The 26,718-nt window shown below is 34.7% G+C and overlaps 1 protein-coding gene across 3 annotated transcripts in view; it reads left to right on the forward strand.

Annotated features, from left to right (window-relative positions):
- TENT2 (terminal nucleotidyltransferase 2) overlaps positions 1–26,718 on the forward strand; it is a 78,188-nt gene that overhangs the window by 38,929 nt on the left and 12,541 nt on the right. For all 3 annotated transcript variants that reach the window (XM_037801268.1, XM_037801267.1, XM_037801266.1), the window contains 3 exons: positions 2,807–2,850; positions 8,377–8,513; positions 19,079–19,170. In XM_037801268.1, the coding sequence (XP_037657196.1) occupies positions 2,807–2,850; positions 8,377–8,513; positions 19,079–19,170 (273 nt within the window). The remainder of the gene's footprint in view (positions 1–2,806; positions 2,851–8,376; positions 8,514–19,078; positions 19,171–26,718) is intronic.

The following is a 26,718-nucleotide window of genomic DNA, read 5'->3' on the forward strand; positions in this document are numbered from 1 at the left end:
TTTTCCATATTCACTTTTGTATAAAAAGAACTTTCACCACTGTATCATGTATCCATTCTCTTGAGGCAGATAGATATTCAGAAGGCCTATAAAAATAAGCTCAAGCACCATTCATCATGTTTTTTTCCTTTTCATCAGAGATATGAATTAAATGATTTTCTTCTTGGCCAAAGAAGCTTTTAAATCCCTTCATGGCCAAATAATTTAGCATTTGATTCTATGGTGAGCCACCCTCACCCACCAGATTTTATCTTTATAGGACTGTTGTATAAAGTTGGCCCCCCAATTTTAAATCAGTCCAGTTAGCCTTTATTTTTTAAAGGCCATTTGGATAAAAAAAATCATAAATTTTGTTCCATGCATTGTTGGAAACAGTAGTAAGTGGATATTTGTAATTGTGTTATTCGTAAGATAGGTCTTTGAGAAATTTTATAAATATTCAGAATTCTGTAGAAGTACAGGACAGGCTTACCGGATCTGATTGGAATTTTACTTGTAATAGATATTTCATATTCAATAATCTTGTGTACGTACAATCCAAGAAATACTGATTAAGCCACTCTACACATTCTACTCAGCTGAACACTAAGGATTGTTAAAGATGGATGCATGCTGTTTTGCGGTTATTAGACCAGGGGTCCAAGGTGTCTAATGACTGACAGACTAATTGAACATATGAGTATCTTTTGGCAAGGAGATCAGGTGAAAGGCTTAATGTTTATGTAGAAGACCACTTACCAGGATGTTCTTGCTTTTTCAAAATTAATGGTTGCTTAATGTTAGTGAAGAAGAGCTGTTTTAATAGTTGAATTTTTGATAAATCAATATGGCAAGTTTAGGGGTATAAATTTGTAGAGGCCTGCCCAGAAAGCCCCTATCTCTACAGCAGACAAAGTAAAACTGTGCAGATAGTGGTCTATTGATCATATACTGCAATAAGTTTTGGATTTTTTTTTTTTTTTTTTTTTCCTGTCTTATTTTGCTTTTGAGAGAGAAATTTAAAAGGTTGACTCTGTGGTCCAAAATTTTGAAGTCTAAATAAAATAGATGTTAGAGCCAGATTCTTCTGGAATGAATGTATGTTGCTTTGGAGTAGTAGTAGTAGTAAGATAAACATTTAAAAAATGACGAAGCTCTTTGAGACTACTATCAGGATACTGTTAATAAATAAGTGCAACAGTATGAGAATTGCTTCTCTAAACTCTTTAAGGTGTTAAGACAAGGAGTTTACTGAATGATACTCCTGCTCCCTAAGGCTTCCTGTTTGACTTCTAGGGGTTCTTCTATCCATTGAAAGATCCTAAACCAGTTGTTAGTATTCATTTTTCTCTTCTAGAATTTTAGTTATCATTCTAGTATGAGATAAAATTTCTTTATTCTAATTCTCTACAATGTTTTCTTCATCCTTTGTTTTATTATAATCTTAATTTATTGCAATATTTAATAGGAAAAAATGAAGTTGACTGGGACTTGAGTTTGCTTGTTGAGTCTTCTAGAATTTTGAGCATTTGAATGTTTCTGGGGAAAAAAAAAATACTTTTACTTTCTAAGAGTGATTCTGGTAAGGAATGAGTGAGTTTTTCCCCCTAATGTTCTTAGTCATACACTAAACATCCAGACTATCATGGAATTTTATTTTACTCCAATTTTTAGTTAGAATGAAGCATGATATAGAAAGAGATATTTAAATAAAGCATCCTGCTGTATATGTGGAAGAAATTTATATATTTAAATATTTCTAATCATATTTGGAGATGGTGTAAGTTGGTCATACTGGTTGATTACATGTACATCTTTTATTCCAGAAGTCATTTTTAAAAGCTTTTGTTAAATAGCAAATTAAAAATGAATTGAGTTAAAAATTCTTTATTACTGAATTTATGTAATTATATATAGTGCATTTCGAATTCTTAAATACAAAACTTATCATATGGTGCTATATTTGGTCTCTAATCTTAAAGAAATCTTGAAAATGTATTGTTTGTTACTATCCTCAAGACATTATATTTTACAGTTATTTTTCTTATTGTGAATATTAGCACTTTGCCTTTCATAATATTCCATTTACATTATAATAATGTGAAATTACTGTTAATGCATCTAATGATGTTGAATTGGGTAAAACTACTGGAGAGTGAAGAATGACAATTAAAAAAGATATAGTGGTATCATGAAGGTAATGATTCCTTCATCTGAAATTTTATTTAGGTTTAGATTTCTCACCTTTGCTGAGTCCTTCTTTTTAAAAAATACAGTTGTGGAGATGAAGATTTTTTTCAGTTGATCAATTTCTTGGAACTATCTCAATTTTGATATTGTTTGAAAGTAGCAGAAATTAAATAATAGACAATTACAATAGAACAGTTGTTCTTTCATGATATAGTATCATTGGACTAAGCTTGTAATATTATTTTTTTTGATAGCTACATACCATCTTAACAATGTCCATTCAGTATCTGTAGAACAATCCTTGTCTTGCTTATTTTGTGTGTGTGTCTGTTGGACCAAGTGATGTATGTCCCTTTATTGATGGCCTGTTATTCTAAAATTGTGTAAGGAACATTGGTTTACATAGGAATATACATAGTTCATTAACTAAACCTTAAATTGTCAACTTAGATGTATTTTAATTTACATTTTTAGGGATCAGGATTAATTTCACAAAATATACAAAAACTGTTGAATTTTAGCTTAAACCCTTATAGGTACTAATATCAGTCTCATACCTGGGGTGTGGCTGACAAATTATTGCTTTGTAAAATGAATCATGTGAATCACAGAAGCTTTAAACTTTTTCTTTTTATAGCCCTACCTGAACCCATCCTTCCATCCCTCCAAAAAATTTACCCAGTAAGTGTTTCTTATAAATTATTATAATACATATTATATCAAGTGTATCTAGAATATATATATATAGTATTCATGTGAATATAAAAGTAGTAATAGTTACCTTCTGTGTAAATGATAACATTTTCTATATAGGTTGAAGCATTGGCCACTAGAACATTTAAAATGTTTCATATACTTTTTCAACAGACTCTGATACTTTACTTGGGTATTGGCAAGTATATACCAATACTTGGGTATTGGTCAGCTGTATCAATGGTGGCAATTTTTTTGTATGGTGCTCAAGATTATCACTAGTGAGGTTTAAGTATACTCAGTTGGTCAAGGTCTATTTGCCTTATTACAGTTTACATCATGCTATTTTTAAGTAGAATCTTACAGCATTTCTTTATATAGTAAATCAGAATTTTTCTAGCCCAATGTATTTATGCTTTGAAAAGCAGGAAAAAAACATTAAGAAATTGAGCTGTTGAATAACCTTTTTATTTTTCATTTGATTTTGACAAGTAATATATCAATAGAGATAATATTGGTACACCATTCTTGTGTGCATACTATTAAGGATCCTGCTGAAGTTAGTTGGAAACATTTGAGAAATAAAGCGTGCCTACTAGGAAAAAGTTTAATTTGTATACTCAGTTTGAGGTTAGAGAAACCTAGGTAATGTGCATACTCATAATCTGTATGAAACCTTTTGTTTCTTTTCCAGCTTTCTTATGTTCTTTTTCCAGGATTCTGTTTCCTTGTTTAAATGTCCTACCATTTCTCTGTTTTCCTCCATAGTCATCCTTGTTCCTGGTTTTATTTGGAAATAATAATTTAAGTTACTTGTTTAGAAAATTGACCAACATTCTGAAAGCCACATAATTTTTAACTTGCTAGTTTCATAAACTTATAAGAAAAACTGTTTATTATTGATTGCAATATCACTAAGGAACCATAATATCCAGTTTGGGTGACCAGTTTCAAAGAATGTATCATTTATTTTATATGTATCACAAAATACAATAAATATACTTGACATGGAATCTAAATTAAGTATAATTTAATCTCTGATAATTGAGAAGAACTGATGTTCTTGCTTTTGAATATCAGTTACTATTGTAATGAACATATGTAAGGTGCTGGATAATAAAAGGTTCACTGTATTAGTAGAGTCTTGTTGTAGTAGGGGCCTCCCAATTGGCTGTGGGTCATCTACTAGAAACCATAAAAAGTGCCAATATAAGCATCAGAAAGTATACAAGTAATAGTAACTTGCACTTTTTTGGCCTTATTCACCCACCTAAGTACTGACTCTTTAGTTTATATTAAATGGTCAAAAATAGTGACTGTTGGTTAGTATTTCAACCTTTTATTACTGCTAATATGTTGTTACGAATAACTAGTAATTTATTTTGTATCTCTTATATGTTGGCATACTAAATTTTATATGCAATTTCTTTAATCCTAAATAAGTAAATCAATAAATTAACTTGCAAGATATTATCCCTATTTCACAGATAAAAGAAACTGAGTCTTGGAAAGGTTGCATGATTGATATAAATCATATAGTAAAAAATTATGTTTCCAAAAACTGGTATTTTTTTCCATTATAATATTCTTCCTGTGGGAAGTCAAAATTACAGTAGTATACACTAACATACTGTTTCACTTATATTCTGTTGCTTATTTCATTTTACTTGTGTGTATCTGATTATTCCTACACAGATATACCTTTCAGAAAAGCAAATATGGCAAAATTTCAACTTGCTTAAATAAGTTTGAGAATGACTTTAAAATTTATAGTAAAAATTGTTAGTTTACAAAGGGAGCTACAAGGTTCCTTTAAATTTTGAGCTCCTCTCATGTAGTTGAAATAGGATTTTATTTTTAAAATAAGATAAAACAATTTTGGGATGGAATAGAATTTGTTGCTCAATATATTATGCAGTTTTTAGTTACTTTCATGTTTTCTTAATGTGTATGCCAAAATATTTGAAGTATTTATTTAAAAATTAGTATAATATTTCTCAAATCAGTTGTGAAAGAAAGTCAGGGAAGACTACAAACGTATTTCCATTTACAAAAACTTCTATAACATAGCATTACTGATTATTACTACTTAATTCTTAATTGACTTAAAAAAACAAGTGATAGAGGGGCAGCATATTTACTATGGAGCATAAAAAATGAAGTTACGGAAGTTTAAATGTATAAATAGATTAAGCTTACAAAGGGATCTTTATTTTGATACACGCATATTATTGTGGGATGTATCCAGATTTATGCTATGTAGATTCATCTATTTTTTTTTTTCAGTTGTTTCCCTTCCTTAATGGTATCCTGGTATTCTAGAAAGCAATTTATGTTAACAGAGTAAAGATGTAAGATGGTAGTTGTGAAATAAAGAATTTTGAGAATGTAAGGGTTCTGTGCAGTTACATACCAAAAATATCTTATATTTTACAATGATGCATATAGCAACTTTTTTTTCAATTTTAAAATGCATATAACATAATAAAGGGATTAGCTGTCTTAAATAGGCTATAAAATGAATACCTTTGAAAAGAAAATTTTAAAATGTTGATTAATTTTTAAAAAATGATTTATAAACATTAAAGTTAAGTTTAAATTTAAAAAAAATCCTAAGTTAATTTTGAAATAATGCATTAAAAGTTTTAGGGGATAACCATACTATATTATTGTATAAAAACGTGCAGTTATAATAAAATGTTTCCCACATACTAAACATTAATAAATGGCTAATATCTTTGCTGCTATGCATATGCATATAAACATTAAATATCTAATTCTTGCACCAGTCCTGCAAGTACTATTATTATCCTTATAGTATAGATGAAGAAGCTGAGTCTATGGAAAGCTGGGTAATTTGCATAAGTTCATACATCTAATAGAGGGGTGAAGTTTTAAACCTAGAACTGACTTCAAAGCTCATGTTCTTAACCACTCCATTATAGTACATGTTTGCTTTATGTTTAATACCTACATTGATTTCAGAACTTCAAAGACCTCACTAAAATCAGGTATAATTATAAATTAAGAAAGTGTAATGATTAGTCCTTAATATACATCACCATATTAGTGGTGACCTGTAGACAATGAAGAAAGCTTAGCAAGAACTTCAATATATCATTTAGTTTTTCCTCCTTTAGTCAAACAGAATGCTACTTAAATACACTAATCGGTTATCCTTTTCTTTGAGACCTTACTTAATATTTACTTTTAGGGTCTAATAATTCATAATGTCAGACTGTTTTGCAGCTTAAATTTCAGTTTGCCTGGAGATGGAAAGCAGTCATCTTTCAATTAAGCTTTACATCATTTTAAAGAATGATTACCAAGTAGAAGTTGAGCCAGTCTAGAAAGTGCTTGATTGTCCAAATTTCAGATTTTGAAGGTACAGTAAGATATGGCACAGCCTCAGAAAAATGGTAGAATCTGACATAAGATATTTCTACCATTTTTGGTAGGCAATTATAAGGGCAGAAATAGTGAGACTTTTCAGATGTTTTTCAAGGAATTGCCTATTTAAATTTTTCTAAAATTGGCATTGAAGAGAAGTGGAATATTATGTATCTTCAAAAATGTCAACATTTGAATTTATTTGGAAGATGTTTTCAGAAATTAGTAGGTCATTTGTAGAAACTCAAAATAATATCAATTTAAAAAGAAAACAAGAAGTCTTTCCTACATTGAAGCAATCAAAGAGCAAGTGAATATCAGTAATCCAAAAAGCTTCTTCAAGAAATAGATGTCACATTGGTTAAATTGTTTTTCCATTGACTTAGATTGTAATTTTAAGGCTCCTGTATTTTCCTTTGGCTTCGGGATTGCTCTTTATGTGCTTCCTAACATTTTAGCTTAAATCTGCACCCACTTATCCTATCTGAAGTAGCATATTTTCTTAAATACATAAATGCAGTGGGGGAGCTCTCTTTTAAGGAAATTCTTTGTTGAAATCTTTCTTAAAGCAGAGGATCTTTTGTAATGTGAATGATTACCACTAAAATGGACATTTCTTAAGGATAATTGGACTTCCTAATTACTGTAGCTTCTATGTGCATCTTAATTTTTTCTTTTTAGGTTTGGAGTTCTCTTTCAGTTGTTCCTCAATATGCATGTCATGGCCTTTTTTGTGTATGACCATGAAAGTGAAGACTTTGACCAGATTGTTGGTTCAAGGTCATTCAGCATTTTATTAGGTCTCAGAAGTCTTCAGTTTTGATCTCACAATTGCTGATCTTTTTCTTTAAATTACTGAACAAAATATTTAAAGGAATTTCAGATAGTTTTAAACTTCAAGTAAGAAAATGACTATTCTATTTCAACATTAGTTTATAAATTGAATGCTTAATTTCATAAATCATGCTGGGTGCTAGGAATCAATATTAGTAAGAAGCTTTCAGAGTAGAAGCTATTAAACAGTGATCCAGTTTTTTTTCCCTTGTCATTTGAACTTACATTATACCTTTTGTTTAATTTGCTAGAATTTAATTTAATATTTAAATTTTATTGTTTTAAATAATGTTGTAAGTCCAATTTATATCTAACAGGTAAGAAGAAAGGGGAGGTAGAAGCAGTAAACCTGTTCTTCCTTTTGCTTTTACTCTTTATTGCGATTTGAAGCTTCTCTCCAACTACTCCTAGTATTAGGCTAGACCATTAAGATGTCTACTTGATTTTTATAATGTTGTACTACATCTGTTAGAAACATAAGGAAAAGTTTAGTATATTTCAGAACTAGAACTTGCTGCTAATAGAGGAAAGATCAGATATTAAAATGAATGGCATAACATAGGCAAAAAGAATAAATATCCATTAGTATAAGTGTCTTGTTTGGACTTGTATGGAAGGAGAATGGTATCCTCCTTTATTAGTATTATGGTTTGCTGGAATATTGTTTGCTGGTATATTTCTCATCTTTCTCCTTTTACCTGACTCAGTACCCTCTTTGCCTTTTCAAGTTCACTTCATGTTGAATGTCTATCTTCTCTTCCTCTAAGCTACAAAATGTAAACACAGAAACAAAACAAAGCAAAATCTTAAAATCAGTGTAAGTACATTCATATACTGAAGTTACTTTTATAGCCCTTGAGAAAAGTTTTAAGTGGCATTTAGAAAAAGTAACTTATCTTCTGATTAATACAGCCTTCATAAAGCACAGCTGCTCCTCTTAGCAATAATTAAGAAAATATATTTATAAAGAAATCTGTATGTAATTGGGTGAAATCTTGGTATGCATAGTAAGGTTTTACTTATGAGTTAGAAAATGTTTTGCTACCATAGGGGTCCATTTGGTTAACTGAGTGATATACGTAGACTGAGGATTTAGAATAACTTGATTTTCCAGGTACTTTCTGGTTTACTTCAAAAACTGGGTGAAACCTTGAGTGGAAGAAAATCTTCAGATTTCTAAATTGCAACATAAAGAAAATTTCTCCTTCTTGAGAGAGCCTTGGGTTAGGATTTATGAGTTATTTTGTATTTTAAATGGCTTTACATTTTTCGCCTTTCTCTTTTTGGCAGGAATCTTTTAGTCCTGCTATCCAGCTGCACCTTGTACATCAAGCTCCATGTAATGTTCCTCCTTACCTCTCAAAGAATGAATCAAGTCTTGGGGACCTCTTACTGGGCTTTCTTAAATATTATGCTACAGAGTTTGAGTAAGTAAAACTTTAAATTGTATTTACTCATATATATATATAAGCGAATGCTGCAAGTTTTGTCAGAAGCTGCATTTGTCAATGCAATGGTATAAAGTTGTCCAGAAGTGTGTAGTTTCTAAAATTTAGTATCTAACAATTAAGTATTAGAAACTAAATAGATTTCATATTCCTAGCTAATAAAAAGAAATTATAGTTCAATAAGCCCGGTTTCTCTAGTTAGCCCATTTTATGCTTAACTAAGCCTTCATTCCATATTAGGCCTGAGTAAGTGTTTGCTTTGGTCCCGTGTAAGTGCTGTGTAGTTTGAAACATCTATTTTCTAAGAACCTAAAATGTATAGGAAAAAACCAAGGCTAAGACAGACTTGGAAAGAGCTACTTAATACTTGATATCTGACTAGATGGTGTGTTAATATAATATACAAATCAAGGAATACTTCTTTTCCTTTTTAAAAAATTTTTAAAATTTTGAAGGTGATCTATAAACATGAAACAGTAAAGTGTATAATCAGGCTGGATAGAATTGAAAGTTGTAGGAATTCAAGAGAGAGTAGGGTTTGGAGTTAATATTCACAGCTTTTCAAAATTTGAAGGAGGAAGAGAGAGGACTTAGGAGTTGTGCAAAGTTGGAGGGAGGTTACAATGACCATAAGGTACATCACTGAAGAGGTTTGGAGAGGAGAATAATAGTAGTAGTAACAAATTGTTATTAGTAGGTGGGGAAAACTGTTCTAAGCAGATTATATTTATTATCACATTCAGTTCACATAACCATATGAAGTGGTATTATATTCTGCACATTTTACCACTGAGTCTATAGATAGGTAATCTTGCCCTAAGATCACACAGCTAGTAAGGAGTGGATTTCAGATAATTTTAACTGCAGAATTCACTCTTTTAACTGTGAGACTTTACTGAAATATTGGTACTGAGGTTAAGATAAGGAGTAGAAAAAAAAGAAAACAAAAGAAAAGTTAAGGAGTAAGGAAAGTGCTGGAGGAAAGTAGTTCAGTAAGGATGAAGTTTCAATAATCTAGATTAAAAATGACCAGGACCTGAAGGTAAGTCCAGGCAACAAGGATAAAAAGGGAGGAGCCTTCATTTATATAAAGATGAGGAAAGATTTAAGACTATATGAGACGTGGGACGTAAGAAACTGTAAAAATTTAATGGTTATTTTAGGGTTACTTTTTAAAATTGTTCAACAACAACAATAGCTAATGTTTATTGTGTGTTTTCCAATGCCTTGCAGTATGCTAAGTGATTTCCTTGTATTATCTCATTTAATCCTCATCTTAACCTCTATCAGGTTTAGGAAATTTATGTACATTAAACTGGCCCATGGCAACACAGCTAATAGTGGGAGAACTGGGATTCAAATTTGAGTCTGACACCAAAACCACATACTGGGTTAGACTGTATCAGCATCATCTGTTTTGTTAACATGATTCAGGTATTGGGGGAAGTATGTAGGGGAGAAAAGGATTCTTAGAAGAAAGGTATATTTCTGCCATGCGTAGTTTAGGATTAGAACATCTAGATACAAATAATTTGATAATCAATTGCTCAGACTGAAACAAGAGGGCAAATGTGTTGGTTTGTGTGTTAGATTAGTATTAATGGAAACTAGTTGGCTGTGCCAAATAATGTTGGCTAGGATGCTTATGCTTGGAAAAGAGGTTTTGAAACTTTTGCATGCATTAGTTACTGCTATAATATTTGATTTAGGTGACATCCTCACCTGCTCTTTCATTATATAGGGCAATTGTCAAATAAATTGTTGTTTCATACCAAATATTTTCAGAAATTTGACTGTAGGGAACATGGCCAGAATGTAGCCATGCTAGTGAACTAAGTGCTATGCAAAAAAATTCTGACAGCTGTTGAAAAGATGTGTGAAAGTTTCTTCCAACTTTGAGGTATTTAATGAAAAAATTCTCTTTACTTGAAAGACAAAGAATTAAGTGCTTATAGCATGCTTAAGTATGTGGTATAAAGGTTACAGAAGTTTTATGTGGCATTTAAATATTACCAAGAGTTGGTTGTTTACTTCACTTACAGTTTTCCCCTTAACCTTGCTACAGAATATTATTACAATGAAGCCAGGCTTCTAGAACTGTACCTAGGAACAGGAAACTGACAAATAGTGAAAAAAGATCAGGGGGCCCAGGGAATGTAGAAAATAGAATCAGCATGTGATCATTTTGTAATTTAGCAAAACAACAGAAAAATCCAAGTTCTAAATATCTTAAGACTTCTTGACTACTAGAAATTCTAGGAACTTAAAAGGTACCTATTTTATAATACCCTTGATTCCCTGAATGCCTAATCACAATCACTACTGCTAGTTTATCTGTTAAATTAAAAATACACACATACATAAATACATAATTTTTTTTTAAAATAGAATACAAGAGCCCAATTTTTCTTCCAGCTATGTTCTTTCTTATTCTGCTCCTTTCTTCCCATTTTTAGAATTCAGTAAATAAATATTGAGTGCCTACTATGTACCCCAAGATATTTTCTGTGCACTGGGGATACAGCAGTTAAAACAGACAAAAATCCTTGCCCTCATGGAGCTTATACTGTAGTATGGAAAGATAATCAATAAACAAAGAAATAAAATACATAGTATATTAGATGATATTAAGTGGATAAAAATAAAGCAAAAGCAGAAAAGGATAGGGAGTTATAATATGTGTATGAATTACTATTTTAATACCTGTATTGCTGTTTAATAACTAGCATGGTGAGGGAAAGTCCCACTGAAAAGGTGACCTTTGACTAAGGACCTGATGAGAAGGTGGTGTGAGTTAAGTGAGTATCTAGGAGAAGATCTTTCTAAGCAGAAGGAAAAGCTAGTGCAAAGGTCCTGAGGTGGGAGTATGCCTAATACGTACAAAGAATGGTAAAGAGGTCAGTGTGACTGGAAAGAGGAAAAGAAAATGGTATCATAGAGTTAAGGAAGTCCACATTATGTAAGGTCTTATGAGGACTTGCTTTTCCTCTGGGTAGTATGGGAAACCACTGTCAAGGTTTCTATAGAAGTGATACATTCTGGTTTATCCTGGCTGCTGGGTAAGAATTAACTGAAGGAAGCCAAGGGAGGAAGAAAGACTAGTTAGAGAAATATGTACATTTCCTAAAATGCTAGTTTTAAGGTTTTATTTAAATTGTTGCTTTTTTGTTTTTGTTTTTAATTAGTAAAGTCATGGGTTTACAGAAAAATCATGCCAAAATAGAGAGTTCTCATATACTACCTGTCTTAGTTTCCTAGGATGCTTAAGCAAATACCATGAAATGGGTTGGGTTAAACAATGGGAATTTATTTGCTAATGGGTTTTCAGGCTGGGAAAATGTCCAAATCAAGGCATCATCAAAGTGATATTTACTGCCTGAAGACTGTGGCATTCTGGGGCTGGGTGCTAGTGCTTTTTGGTTCCTCTGTCACATGGCAGGGCATTGGTGGTATCTCCTGGTCTCTTCTTCCTCTTCTGGGTTCTGTTTCAGCATCTTCCTTCCTGTGACTTTCTCTGTGTGTTTTAATGTCATTCTTTTATAAAGGACTCCAGTAAGAGGATTAAGACCCATCCTGTTTGAGGTGGACTCAACTGAGGTAACCTCATCAAAAGGTCTTTCTTACAATGGGTTAAAACCCACAGGAATGGATTAGATTTAAGAACATGTTTTTCTGGGTAAATAACAGTTTTAGTCCACCATACTGCCCTATTATTAATACCTTGCATTGGTGTAGGGTACTTTTGTCACAATTGATGAAAGCACATTTAAAAAATTTGTATTCTAGTACCATATCTATATACAACCTAACCACATTCAAGTATATAATTCAGTGCTGTTAATAATATTTACAGTGTTGTGCTGCCATCACCACCATCCATTACCAAAATTTTTCCATCTTCCCAAATAGAAACTCTGTAGAGTTTAAGCCTTAACTGCCTATTGCTTATCTGCACCCTATCCCCTAGTAACCCAAATTCTAAATTCTGAGTTTGCTTATTCTGATGATACCAATTTGACTTCAACTGTGTACACATACTCTATTCCTATACCTGTCTGTCCCTTCACCTTTTTTTTACTTTTCCAAATTATATCTTTGTACATGTGTATGTCCAAAACCATAGCTTTATCATTACCTATTAACGCATTTGTGTTTTAGCACCAGTAGGAAGTAAGAAGTGAAGTTACATACCAAAAAATATAATACAATTCTTCTAGTTTGCTAATGCTGCCAGAATGCAAAATACCAGAAATGGATTGGCTTTTATAAAGGGGGTTTATTTGGTTACACAGTTACAGTCTTAAGGCCGTAAAGTGTCCAAGGTAACACATCAACAATCGGGTACCTTCACTGGAGGATGGCCAATGGCATCTGGAAAACCTCTGTTAGCTGGGAAGGCACGTGGCTGGCGTCTGCTCCATAGTTCTGGTTTCAAAATGGCTTTTTCCCAGGATGTTCTTCTCTAGGTAGGCTGTAGTTCCTTAAAAATGTCACTCTCAGTTGCTCTTGGGGCGTTTGCCCTCTCTTAGCTTCTCTGGAGCAAAAGTCTGCTTTCAACGGCCATCTTCAAACTGTCTCTCATCTGCAGCTACTTCTCAGCTTCTGTGCATTCTTCAAAGTGTCCCTCTTGGCTGTAGCAAGCTCACTCCTTCTGTCTGAGCTCATATAGTGCTCCAGTAAACTAAACAAGGCCCATGCTGAATGGGCGGGGCCACACTGCCATGGAAAGTATGCAGAGTCATCACCCACAGTTGGGTGGGTTGCATCTCCATGGAAACACCCAAAGAATTACAGTCTAATCAACACTGATAAGTCTGCCTGCACAAAATTACATGAAAGATAATGGTATTTGGGGGGACATAATACATTCAAACTGGCACAACAGTAGTACTGGCATTTATAATTACCCCATGGTTACCTTTACTAGAGGTCTTTATTTCTTTATACCACTTTGAACCACTGTAATGTCCTTTCCTTTCATTCAGAAGAACTCCCTTTAGCATTGCTTATAGGGCAAGTCTAGTGGTGATGAACTCCCTCAGCTTTTGTTTATTTGGGATGTCTTAATCTCTCCATTTTTTGAAAGAAACCGTCATTGGATATAAAATTCTTGTTTGGCAATTGTTTCTTTCAACATTTTAAGTATTTCAGTCCATTGCCTCTTTACCTCATGGATTCTGATGAGAAGTTGGCACTTAATCTAAATGTGACTCCCTTGTACATAACACATTGCTTTTCTCTTGCAGTTTTTAGAACTCTCTTCTTGTCCTTTGCATTTGATATTATGTGATGGAGCATATTTTTCTTTAAGTTTATCCTGTTTGGCATTTTCTGGGCTTCTTGGATGTGCATGTTCACATCTTTTGCTAGGTTTGGAAAGTTTCTGTCATTATTCCTTTGAATATCTCTTCTGCCCCTTTCTCTCTTTCTTCTCCATCTAGGACTCCCATTATGTGTATGCTTGATGGTATCCCAGTGGTCTCTTAGGCTATTTTTGCTTTTTTATAATTCTTTTTTCTTTCTTCTTCTCAGCCTAACTTACGTAAATTGTTTTGTCTTCGAGTTTGCAGATTCATTCTTCTGCCAGCTCCAATCTACTGTTGAAACCCTCCTGGGAATTTTTCCTTTCAGTTATTGTGATCTTCAACTCCAGTATTTCTGTTTGGTTCCTTATAAAATTTTCTGTCTGTTTATTCGGATTCTCATATTGTTCTTCATCCTTTTTCCTAATATCTTTTAGTTCTACCTCTGTGTTTTCCTTTATCGCCTTGAGCATATTGAAGATCATTTTTGCCTGGTGTGTCCACAATCTGGTCTTCTTTGTTGGTGTTTTCTGGATTTTTATCCTTTTCTTTTGGATGGGCCATTATTTCCTGTTTGTCTTGTAATCTTTTGTTGCATACCATAGATTTTAATAATTTAAAATGTTAATTTTGGGAATTATTCCCTGAGATGTCTGTTTCCTGAGTTTGTACCAGCTGATGATACGACAAAGATTTTCTTAATTGTCAACCCTCTGATCGGGAAGATCTGCCCAAGGTGAGTGCAGAGTGCAGGGTCTCCTTTTCTGGGCTTATGTCTTGTCCTGCACTTATGCTTGCTAGTAGCTTAGGAGTTCTCCTGTTTACAGGAGTTTGAATGACCCCTCTACTTCCTGGGAGACATTCCTTCTCCCTTTCATGCGTGTTGCACTGCTAGACTTAAAGTAGGTAAGCCTTTGCCCCAGGCTTTCCACCACAGTTGTTTCTTACACTGCTTTCATCATCTCAAGCTGCTTTTGCTTGGAGGTCAAATTCTGGGAGGTTGGGCACACCGGATGGGCACACTCGATGGGCACACTCAAGTCAATCTTCTCAACCGGAACAAGACCGGGGATCCACAAAGGGAGCGCTGATTAACTCCAGACTGCCTTGGAGAGGGGGTGAGGGAAGGGCCAGGTAGGATGTCAGGATCTTCTTCCATAGCTCCCCCAAATTGTGCTTTCTTAAACTGCCCAGCTAATGCAGCCCTTCAGCTGCCCTCCATAGCTCTGAGGAAGCACACTATCTTTAAGTCTCCTCCACTGTCTTTGTCTGGTGTAGGCTGGAACAATGGTTGCCCTCAGAGCCGGCCCCCGGGGATCCGTAGTAGCTAATCAAAAGCTGTGATCAATGATTGGCCTGTATGCATATCATATCTTGGGAAAGTCGATTTTTATGTTAATTTTTGTCACCCTTAAGTTATGCTGGGGTCCTGACCCCACTGCTGTGTGCCGCAAGAGTGAGGGCTGTAACTGCCACACAGAGCAATTTACTGATATTTACTGTAATTTACCAGCCTCTTCCTCCCAGTCTTCCCTGGATGCTGTAGGTGTTCTACTGGACTCTGGAGTTTCCCAGTAGTTGATTCAGACAGTTCTTGCCTGTTAATGGTTGTTGTCAGGAGAGAATGGTCAGGGGGCTAGAGCTATATATTTGGGAGTTGTCAGCAGATAGATGGTATTTAAGACTATGAAACTATTTGAGAAAACCAAGGGACTGAAGTTAGATAGAAAAGAGAAACAATCCAAAGATGGATTCCTTGGGTACTCTAATGTTAAGAGGTTTACAGGAAATACAGGAGATAAAGGAATATACTAAGTGACACAACGAAGAAAGAGACAAATACGGAATGCAGACATTCTGTGAAACACCTGGCCTAGTCTCTTAAAATGTAAATTCTATTAAGAAAAAGTTGAAGGAACTTTTCTAGATTTAAGAAAACTGAACAATTAAATACAGTGCCTGAACCTTGATTGTAATCTGATTGGCTGGGGAAATATACTATGATTGGTATGGCTGAAGGGTCCTTTTGCTGTAAGTGATCATGAATTTAAATTGAAATCAGTCATCATGGTTGCATCGTTTTCTCCAGCCATGTAGTGCTGGAGTAGACAAATATTTAATTAGGGTTTTATTTCAACCAAGTAAGTTCAATGAAGCAAGAGTGGGTAAAGATTTGAGAGTATATGCAAAGGAAGTGATTTTAGTAATTGACCATGGACAGAATGCATTAAATCTAGTCTTGAATATGTGGGCACAGGGATGCCTATTAAACATCCGGGTGGCAGTTTCCAATAGTTCCTTGTAAATATTGGCCTGGGGCTGAGTAACAAGGTCAGAGTTGGAAAAAAGGAATTGGGGAAGAAACATCAGAATATTGAGACTTAGGGCAGGCACTCTAGCATTAGAAGAAGATTGAAAGAGGTCAGGCAGAAGAGAAGGAGCCTGTTGAAACAAAACAAACTCTAGGATTACAGTAAAATTTTCTCTCTGCATAAGACATTTGAAATCCCTAACAAAGTTTTCTTTCTGTTTATTTCCCCACCCTTAAAAATAAAACAAAACTAAACATATTTGTTCACTTAAGTTGACTAGTGTTAATATATTAATAGTTACATAGTATCAGACCCGTAGCTTTGACTTTGTTGGAATAAGATTATTCTTTGTAATGTAGCTCAAGACTACATTTCCAGCTTCATCTCAGAATATTTTCTGTTGGTCACAAAAAGAATGGCTAGCAGATGAGTACCAGTCCATTATCATTACTGAAGAATAAAAGCAAAACAGCATACTAATATAGTCAGTAATCTCATTTTGATGTTCAAAAGATTATTATATCAAATATGTCAAAATGTTAAAAGTTGGTAAATATGGGTATTTGGGTAGGGAATATATTGGAGTTCTCTGTTGTTTTTTGTATTGTTGAAACTGTCCTATAAGTTTGAAATTATTTCAAAATGACAAGTTAAAAGATTATTATGTTATCAAGTCTATTTTTAGAAGAAATTAAGCCCCATATCTCTTCAATTATTTTCTGAAACATCCCTCTTCTACAGACTTTGTGTCATATTTTACCCTTTAATTTTTTGAGTGACAGTTACAGATTTTCACATGGCAAGCAAATTGTGGTAGAGGATAGATTAGTATGTTAAAGGGCTTTATGGCCTGTGTGTTTTAAAGAATAAAATATTTAGGGAAAATATTTCTAAATTACCATTTAAATTCTACATTTAAATTCACCTCTCAGAGTAAAAAGAGTATAAAAGTTATGTATCATGTTTTAATTATGATTTGACATATTTAATAATTCAGAATATTTAAAAGTTCTTTGAAAAATGTGATAAAGTCAGTCTAAATGGTAGTGATTCAAAATATTTTTTATTTCTGTTTGAAGTACTTCAAATGATACAGTCATTTAAAATAACTGTGTTATATGGGTTGATTATATGTTGAAACTTAAATGATATCTGGTTAGGAACGATAAATAAAATGAATATAGATAATGTCACATATTGTTTCTGTGACCCAGTTTAGAATCAAGTACTGGCATATAATATAAATTCAGGATGGATTTAATAGCAATATAGTGGTAAGGATAAAATTCCTTTGATTTAAGGAAGTAAAATTTGTAATTTAACAGCAGGATACAGTATTTCAATATTCTAAACTCTTCTGAAAGAAAAAAACCTCCTTTTTAAAATAATGTTTCCAATTTAAAATCTACAGATTAAATGGTCCTATAAATTGACATTAGAAACAAGTAATCTAAAAAAAGGAAATTCATTTCACTAGTGAAATTTTTCTTCCTGATATAAAGTGTAGTAGCACAGTGTAGTTGTACACTTGTTTGGTTCACATATTTGGTTATATAACTCTCCTTTACATTGTGATTTTAAAGAAAATTTTGGAAATACAATTGGAACAATAGAGCAGAAAGTGCCTTTTCTGTTTCTAATGGAGTTGCAGAACTTGAGGGATCTAAAACATCTTACCATTACCAATACTAAGTATTTCCGTTTGATAACCCAGTTATTATTTAAAAGCATAAATTCTGCATGTTTTTAAAGAACTTAAAGCTGTTTTTACAAGTATTGTCAAACTTTACTTGATCAGGAAAAAATATAAAATCATACATTCAGGATCCTTTAAGGTTATCAAACTTTACAAGATGCAAGTCTTTTCTTACACATTTAACATAGAAATTAATTAATTTTCAAGAAACAAAGGCCATACCAGACCCATGATTATATTCTTTTGGATTCTCTCTCTGATAGAGGAAGAATAGGGTGAGTGTGGAGTTAGAAAATACCAGCACAGTTTTTCTCTGCTTGTTGGAATAGTGGAGAAAGCTAAATACTGATGAAAAAAAGATATCAGCTTTTCCTTGAACTAATTTTTCTCTTGTATATGAGCTGAGTGGTGATGCATTTTAGAACGTTCCTTGAAAAAGGAAAATAATTGTAATAACTATTAAAAGGGTAAGGAAATAAAGACACACTTTAAAAAACAGAATGTAAGGTTAGTATATGCAAAGACCAGACAACTTAATCTATTTCCAGGCATGTGGATAAGATTTTTTTACTTGAAGAAAATTTCACTCTTAACAGCTACATCTGACATAAAGCGATAATAGTATGCTTTCATGGAGTATTAATTCTGTTTTTCTAAAATAGCATCTATTTACTTCTATTGGAAAATTTCAGCAAATTTTCCCAAATCATACAAATGGAGAAGCCCTGAACAAAAATTATTTAACAGTACTAGAAAATACACAAGATAACCTCTTTCGTAACAAATAAAAAAAATTCTTACCTGGATGTTAATAATGAATGTAGTTCTTAGGTTTTTTGCTTACTTGCATTTTCTAATTTTCTTATTCCTCCATTCTGTAAATAAGTATGGAACAATGTGTATGTGGTAAGCAACTAGGTGAACAGTGGAAAAAATATCTTAGTATCTTGAATTTTTCTTTCTACTTGGGGGAAGACAATAAACAATAACATAATAAATAATAAACATAATAAGCAAATTGTTATATAATGATAATGTTATATAATGATAAATAATGATTGTTATATGAAGGAATAAAAGAGTTTGGGAAAGAAGGATTATGGTGCTGAGGGTTGAGGCAAGTTTCAGGACTATATAAGAAAAATCAGGGTATGTCTTATTATGAGATAATGAAAATTAAAAAAGGGGAAAATTTGAAAATAGTTAACATGACTAATGTTTTTCTCCTTATAGCTGGAACAGTCAAATTATTTCAGTTCGTGAAGCCAAAGCCATTCCAAGGCCTGATGGTATTGAATGGAGAAATAAATACATCTGTGTAGAAGGTAGCTTACCTATGACCACTCTCTATTTATTATCTAGTTATCGTGGTACTGAGAAAATTACTTGAGTAATTTCAACTTGTATTTCAGTTAAAAGTAATAAGTTTACGTTCTGAAGTGATTTACAAGTCTTTTATAAAGTTGAAATTTAGTTTTTTATCATTTCAAATACTTTAGTTCTAAGAAATAGTAAAACAAAAATTGAGACATTGAATCTTTCCAGTTGGTAAGATTTGCATAATCTTTATGTATTGCTCATTACTTGTGGTTGATTGAGATTTAATTTCATTACTTATAGATGCAAGAAAATATCTTCATGAACTGATTCTTAAATTGAAATAAAATGTGTTCTTTTATACTTAAAATATTGATACGTACTGCAAGCTAAATTTTTATGAATAGAACTTGATTTTACTTTAAAAATTAGGTGATTTGAAAAAAAGCTATTCTCTAAAATTAATTTATTTGACGTTGAATAAATGAGGTTTTTTTTGAGTTGGTGGGAAACTGATCTTCAAAACTGATACAAGAGGCAATATTTAAAATTATTCTCACAGGTGACAATCTGAAGACCTTTGTAAATCTGGAGGTAAAAAAAAATCTTGAATAAGGGGTTTTGAATCAACATTGTAGAAAACATTAGATTTAGAATATTTTAATCTTGTATTATATGTGAATAATGAAATTAAATCTGCTTTGGTGGTTGCACAGTGGGCATACATTATTTTAGTTACTTTTGTTCTTTTGGGTATTAAATACTTACAAAGTGCCGTTTGTGATGTGATCCAATGCCATTTGGCATATGCCTTATTCTATAAAAAATAACAGTAGTGTGACAATAAACTTCTTTCTTTTTTTTTTTTTCATATCAAATGTGGCATTTCTTCTATAGTTATATTTATTCTCTTTCATATGAATATATCACAATTATTTCCTTCATCTTGACATTTTAGAAAATTGCTGAACCATCCTTTTAAAGAATATTCTTCAAATTGTGCTTCTTTTCATAGGTTGTTCCTGAAGAATTTTTTTTTTTTCGATTCTGAAAAGCTGTTACTATTTATTATTTTATCTTCATTTTATTGAGATATATTCACATACCACGCAGTCATACAAAACAAATCATACATTCGATTGTTCACAGTACCATTACATAGTTGTACATTCATCACCTAAATCAGTCCCTGACACCTTCATTAGCACACACACAAAAATAACAAAAATAATAATTAAAGTGAAAAAGAGCAATTGAAGTAAAAAAGAACACTGGGTACCTTTGTCTGTTTGTTTGTTTGTTTCCTTCCCCTATTTTTCTACTTATCCATCCATAAACTAGACAAAGTGGAGTGTGGTCCTTATGGCTTTCCCAATCCCATTGTCACCCCTCATAAGCTATATTTTTATACAATTGTCTTCGAGACTCATGGGTTCTGGGTTGTAGTTTGATAGTTTCAGGTATCCACCACCAGCTACCCCAATTCTTTAGAACCTAAAAAGGGTTGTCTAAATTGTGCGTAAGAGTGCCCACCAGAGTGACCTCTCGGCTCCTTTTGGAATCTCTCTGCCACTGAAGCTTATCTCATTTCCTTTCACATCCCCTTTTTGGTCAAGAAGATGTTCTCTGTCCCACGGTGCCAGGTCTGCATTCCTCCCCGGGAGTCATATTCCACGTTGCCAGGGAGATTCACTCTCCTGGGTGTCTGATCCCACGTAGGGGGGAGGGCAGTGATTTCACCTTTCAAGTTGGCTTAGCTAGAGAGACAGGGCCACATCTGAGCAACAAAGAGGCATTCGGGAGGAGGCTCTTAGGCACAATTATAGGGAGGCCTAGCCATCCTTTGCAGCAACCGTCTTCCCAAGGGTAAAACCTATGGTAGAGGGCTCAACCGATCAAACCACCAGTCCCCTATGTCTGTGGTCATGTTAGCAACCATCGAGGTGGGGAAGGCCAATACCCCTGCATTCTCCACAGGCTCCTCAAGGGGGCTCTACATATTTTTTTCCTTTTTTTTTTTTTTTTTTTTTAAATCAACTGTATGGAAAAAAACAATTAAAAAAAAACAAACAAACAATAAAACAACATTTCAAAGAGTCCATAATAAGGGAGTAAGAAAAAGACAGCTAACCTAAGATAACTGCTTTACTTCCAACATGTTCCTACTTTACCCCAAGAAAGTTACCTAATATAGCAACATTTCTGTGAACTTGTTCCTATTATATCCATCAGAAATTAACAGACCATAGTCATTCCTGGGCATCCTCAGAACGTTAAATAGCTTATCTGTTCTTTTTGGATTATTGTTCCCCCTTCCTTAATTGCTCTCTATTGCTAGTTCCGCTACATGCTACATTATAAACCATTTGTTTTACATTTTTCAAAGTTCACATTAGTGGTAGCATATAATATTTCTCTTTTTGTGCCTGGCTTATTTCGCTCAGCATTATGTCTTCAAGGTTCATCCATGTTGTCATATGCTTCACGAGATCGTTCCTTCTTACTGCCGTGTAGTATTCCATCGTGTGTATATACCACATTTTATTTATCCACTCATCTGTTGAAGGACTTTGGGGTTGTTTCCATCTCTTGGCAATTGTGAATAATGCTGCTATGAACATTGGCGTGCAGATATCTGTTCGTGTCACTGCTTTCCAATCTTCCGGGTATATACCGAGAAGTGCAATCGCTGGATCGAATGGTAACTCTATATCTAGTTTTCTAAGGAACTGCCAGCCTGACTTCCAGAGTGGCTGAACCATTATACAGTCCCACCAACAATGAATAAGAGTTCTAATTTCTCCACATCCCCTCCAGCATTTGTAGTTTCCTGTTTGTTTAATGGCAGCCACTCTAAGTGGTGTGAGATGGTATCTCATTGTGGTCTTAATTTGCATCTCTCTAATAGCTAGTGAAGCGGAACATTTTTTCATGTGTTTCTTGGCCATTTGTATTTCCTCTTCAGAGAACTGTCTTTTCATATCTTTTGCCCATTTTATAATTGGGCTGTCTGTACTATTGTCATTGAGTTGTAGGATTTCTTTATATATGCAAGATATCAGTCTTTTGTCAGATACATGGTTTCCAAAAATTTTTTCCCATTGAGTTGGCTGCCTCTTTACCTTTTTGAGAAATTCCTTTGAGGTGCAGAAACTTCTAAGCTTGAGGAGTTCCCATTTATCTATTTTTTCTTTTGTTGCTTGTGCTTTGGGTGTAAAGTCTAGGAAGTGGCCGCCTAATGCAAGGTCTTGAAGATATTTCCCTACATTATCTTCTAGGAGTTTTATGGTACTTTCTTTTATATTGAGATCTTTCATCCATTTTGAGTTAATTTTTGTGTAGGGTGTGAGGTAGGGGTCCTCTTTCATTCTTTTGGATATGGATATCCAACTCTCCCAGCCCCATTTGTTGAAAAGACCATTATGACTCAGTTCAGTGACTTTGGGGGCCTTATCAAAGATCAGTCGGCCATAGATCTGAGGGTCTATCTCCGAATTCTCAATTCGATTCCATTGATCTATATGTCTATCTTTGTGCCAGTACCATGCTGTTTTGACAACTGTGGCTTTATAATAAGCTTCAAAGTCAGGGAGTGTACGTCCTCCCACTTCGTTTTTCTTTTTTAGAGTGTCTTTAGCAATTCGAGGCATCTTCCCTTTCCAAATAAATTTGATAACTAGCTTTTCCAAGTCTGCAAAGTAGGTTGTTGGAATTTTGATTGGGATTGTGTTGAATCTGTAAATGAGTTTGGGTGGAATTGACATCTTAATGACATTTAGCCTTCCATGAACATGGAATATTTTTCCATCTTTTAAGGTCCCCTTCTATTTCTTTTAGTAGAGTTATGTAGTTTTCTTTGTATAGGTCTTTTACATCTTTGGTTAAGTTGATTCCTAGGTACTTGATTTGTTTTAGTTGCTATTGAAAATGGTATCTTTTTCTTGAGTGTCTCTTCAGTTTGTTCATTTCTAGCATATAGAAACATTACTGACTTATGTGCATTAATCTTGTATCCCGCTACTTTGCTAAATTTGTTTATTAGCTCTAGTAGCTGTATCGTCGATTTCTCAGGGTTTTCCAGATATAAGATCATATCATCTGCAAACAGTGACAGTTTTACTTCTTCTTTTCCAATGTGGATGCCTTTTATTTCTTTGTCTTGCCAGATTGCCCTGGCTAGCACTTCCAGCACAATGTTGAATAACAGTGTTGACAGCGGGCATCCTTGTCTTGTTCCTGATCTTAGAGGGAAGGCTTTCAGTCTCTCACCATTGAGTACTATGCTGGCTGTGGGTTTTTCGTATATGCTCTTTATCATATTGAGGAAGTTTCCTTCAATTCCTACCTTTTGAAGTGTTTTTATCAAAAACGGATGTTGGATTTTGTCAAATGCTTTTTCAGCATCTATTGAGATGATCATTTGATTTTTCCCTTTCGAATTTTTAATGTGTTGTAATACATTGATTGATTTTCTTATGTTGAACCATCCTTGCATGCCTGGAATGAACCCCACTTGGTCATGGTGTATGATTTTTTTAATGTGTCTTTGGATTCGATTTGCAAGTATTTTGTTGAGGATTTTTGCATCTATACTCATTAGGGAGATTGGCTGGTAGTTTTCCTTTTTTGTAGCATCTTTGCCTGGTTTTGGTATTAGATTGATGTTAGCTTCATAAAATGAGTTAGGTAGTGTTCTCGCCTCCATGGTGGCTGCTGAGTAGTCACTACTTAGTCTTATGCTGTTTCCTTTGTATGTGGTGAATTGCTTTTCTCTTGCTGCTTTCAGAACTTGCTCCTTCTCTTCCGTGTTTGACAGTGTGATCAGAATATGTCTCGGAGTGGGTTTATTTGGATTTATTCTATTTGGAGTTCGCTGAGCATTTATGATTTGTGTACTTATGTTGTTTAGAAGATTTGGGAAGTTTTCCCCAACAATTTCTTTGAATACTCTTCCTAGACCTTTACCCTTTGCTTCCCCTTCTGAAACACCAATGAGTCTTATATTTGGACGTTTTATATTATCTATCATATCCCTGAGGTCCGTTTCAATTTTTTCAATTTTTTTTACCCATTCTTTCTTTTGTGCTTTCATTTTCCATTCTGTCATCTTCCAGGTCACTGATTCGTTGTTCAGCTTCCTGTAGTCTTGTACTGTGAGTGTTCAGAATCTTTTTAATTTGGTCAGCAGTTTCTTTAATTTCCATAAGATCATCTATGTTTTTATTTAATCTTCCAATGGCTTCTTTATGCTCTTCTAGGGTCTTCTTGATATCCTTTGTATCCCGTACTATGGTCTCATTGTTCATCTTCAGTTCTTTGAGTAGCTGCTCTAGGTGCTGTGTCTCTTCTGATCTTTTGATTTGGGTGCTTGGGCTTGGGTTATCCATATCGTCTAGTTTCTTCATATGCTTTATAATTTTCTGTTGTTTTTGGCCTCGTGGCATTTGCTGAACTTGATAGGGTTCTTTTGGGATTTGTAGACCAAGTGAAGTCCTTATCTCCGATTTATCAGATCTACAGCTTCGTGGAGTACACTTTCTCTAACTAACCAGCAGGTGGCGTCCACGAGCCACCTGTTCTCCACAAGCCAGTTCTCCCCTGCTTTGCCTTTGTGGTGAGTGGGGGAGTGAGTCTTGTGGGGTCCAATTGGTGTATCAAGCTTGCGTGTGTAGTTGGTGTTGCCCGCCGTGTATATGGGGTGTGTTTCTGGGCAGTCAGGGAGTGGGGGTGGCTCTAACAATCAAATCTCCCTGGTGATCCTGGAGTGTTAAAGCTGCTGCAATCGTCTAATCCTTCAGTTCAGTCCTGCCACGGTTTGTCTCTGCCACTGACCTACAAGTCCTTGGTATTGGCGTATGGCTCCTGAGACTTGCGAGTGGGTCCCTCTTCCAGGCTGTTCACCCCCTGGTCCTCTGTTGAGGGATGACTGCTATGTCACAAGGAGAGCCGTCCCCCCAGGGCGGTTCTGGGCTGCTGGGCTGTGTAGGGAGGCTCCCAGTCTGCTGAAATGATGGCTGAATGGGGCTTTGTTAATTCACACTGCTCCCCCTTCCCAACTCTGGGACAATCAACTGAGGTTGCCGGGAAGGCTAATGTCCACGCCAAGTTTTGTGGTGTGTGCGTGTTATTTGAAGCACTTCCATCACACTGGGTTGTCTGGGGCAGCTCTGGGCTTTGGGGCTGGCGATGGGCAGGAGTGTTTCCTGTCTACCAGGATGATGGCTGTGAGTGGACAACCCCCTTTTCTTGGGAAGTTGTGGTGTTTAGTGAATTTTCTCAGCCACTGGATTATTGCCTTTTGCCTCAGAGCTCTCTAGTTCTGCTCTTGTCTTGACCTGCCCAAATTGCAAGTCTTTGAAGCTTTCTGTATTGGGCTTCTTAGAGTAATTGTTTTAGAAAAGAAAAAAGGATTAAAAAAAAAAGGGGGTGGCCCTCCTCACAGATATAATGGGTTATTGAAATGCTAAGAGACAAAGCAATTAGGGCCATTAAGGAAAGGTCCACAGGGCAGAGAGATCAGCTTTTCTTCAGGATTTGCATATGAGCCTGAGGGCCTGAGCTCTGCCCTTCCCCTTTCTATGTTCACCAGAACTCCAAAAATCCTCCACTTTTATTTTGGAGTTTTTCGTGCTGTTTTTTTCTATGCCTGTCTCCTCTCTGCTGGGCTGGCTGCTCTCAGATTCTCTGGTGTCTGGTCTCAGTCTATCTATGGTTGGAGTTTGGATCAGTAGAATGAGTTTCCGATAAGGGCTGCCACTGCAGTTCTCCCTTCTCCTTCCCGGAGCTGACAGCCCCTCCTCCCACGGGACTGAGCCTGGCAGGGAGGGGTGCGGGTCCCCTGGCCACAAAAACTTACAGATTTCGCTGATCTCAGCAGTTCCACATTTTCATGAGTGTTGTATGAAGTATGCCCAAAGTCAGATGGCTCTGTGGTGTCCAGTCCACGCAGTTCCTGGCTTTCTACCTACTTTCTTGGAGGAGTAACTAAAACATACAGCTCACCAGTCCGCCATCTTGCCCCGTCCTTCAATAAACTTCTTTCTAAAATAGCTTTTTTAAGGAATAAAAAAAAAAAGCAAATGGATTCTTTTACATTATGGGCCTTCTTAAATTACATGACATATCTAAGGTTAACCTTTCCGTCTATGGATTTTCTATTCTTTCATACTTTTCCATGTCTTTCCTCTCACTTAACATTACTCTTTCCATCAACTTCAGTTTCTTTCTCTCCAGTGCCTCCCTCTCAGACTTTAGACATACATAGATCTCATTCTTAAAAAAATACTCTTTACTTGATCTTTCTGGCTCCTTTGAGTATTTTGTTCCTCTCTTTTTTCAGTGCCAAAATTCTTAAACTCCAGTAATTTTTACCTACCGTCTGGTATTACTCCACCTCTCCCTCTCACTCCTTATGCCTTCAATTATCCTCCTTTCCTCACTGTTATCTTCAGTTTCCTTCTCCTCTTCCAGGTCCTTCCTTTCTGTCTATAGAAGGGCTCTTAACCTTGTGAGTAGAGGGTAAGTGGGTTGGGTGGTTTGGATATGTAAGGTGTGTT

This window comes from Choloepus didactylus, chromosome 13 (genome assembly GCF_015220235.1).
Source record: "Choloepus didactylus isolate mChoDid1 chromosome 13, mChoDid1.pri, whole genome shotgun sequence".
NCBI lineage: Eukaryota > Metazoa > Chordata > Mammalia > Pilosa > Megalonychidae > Choloepus > Choloepus didactylus.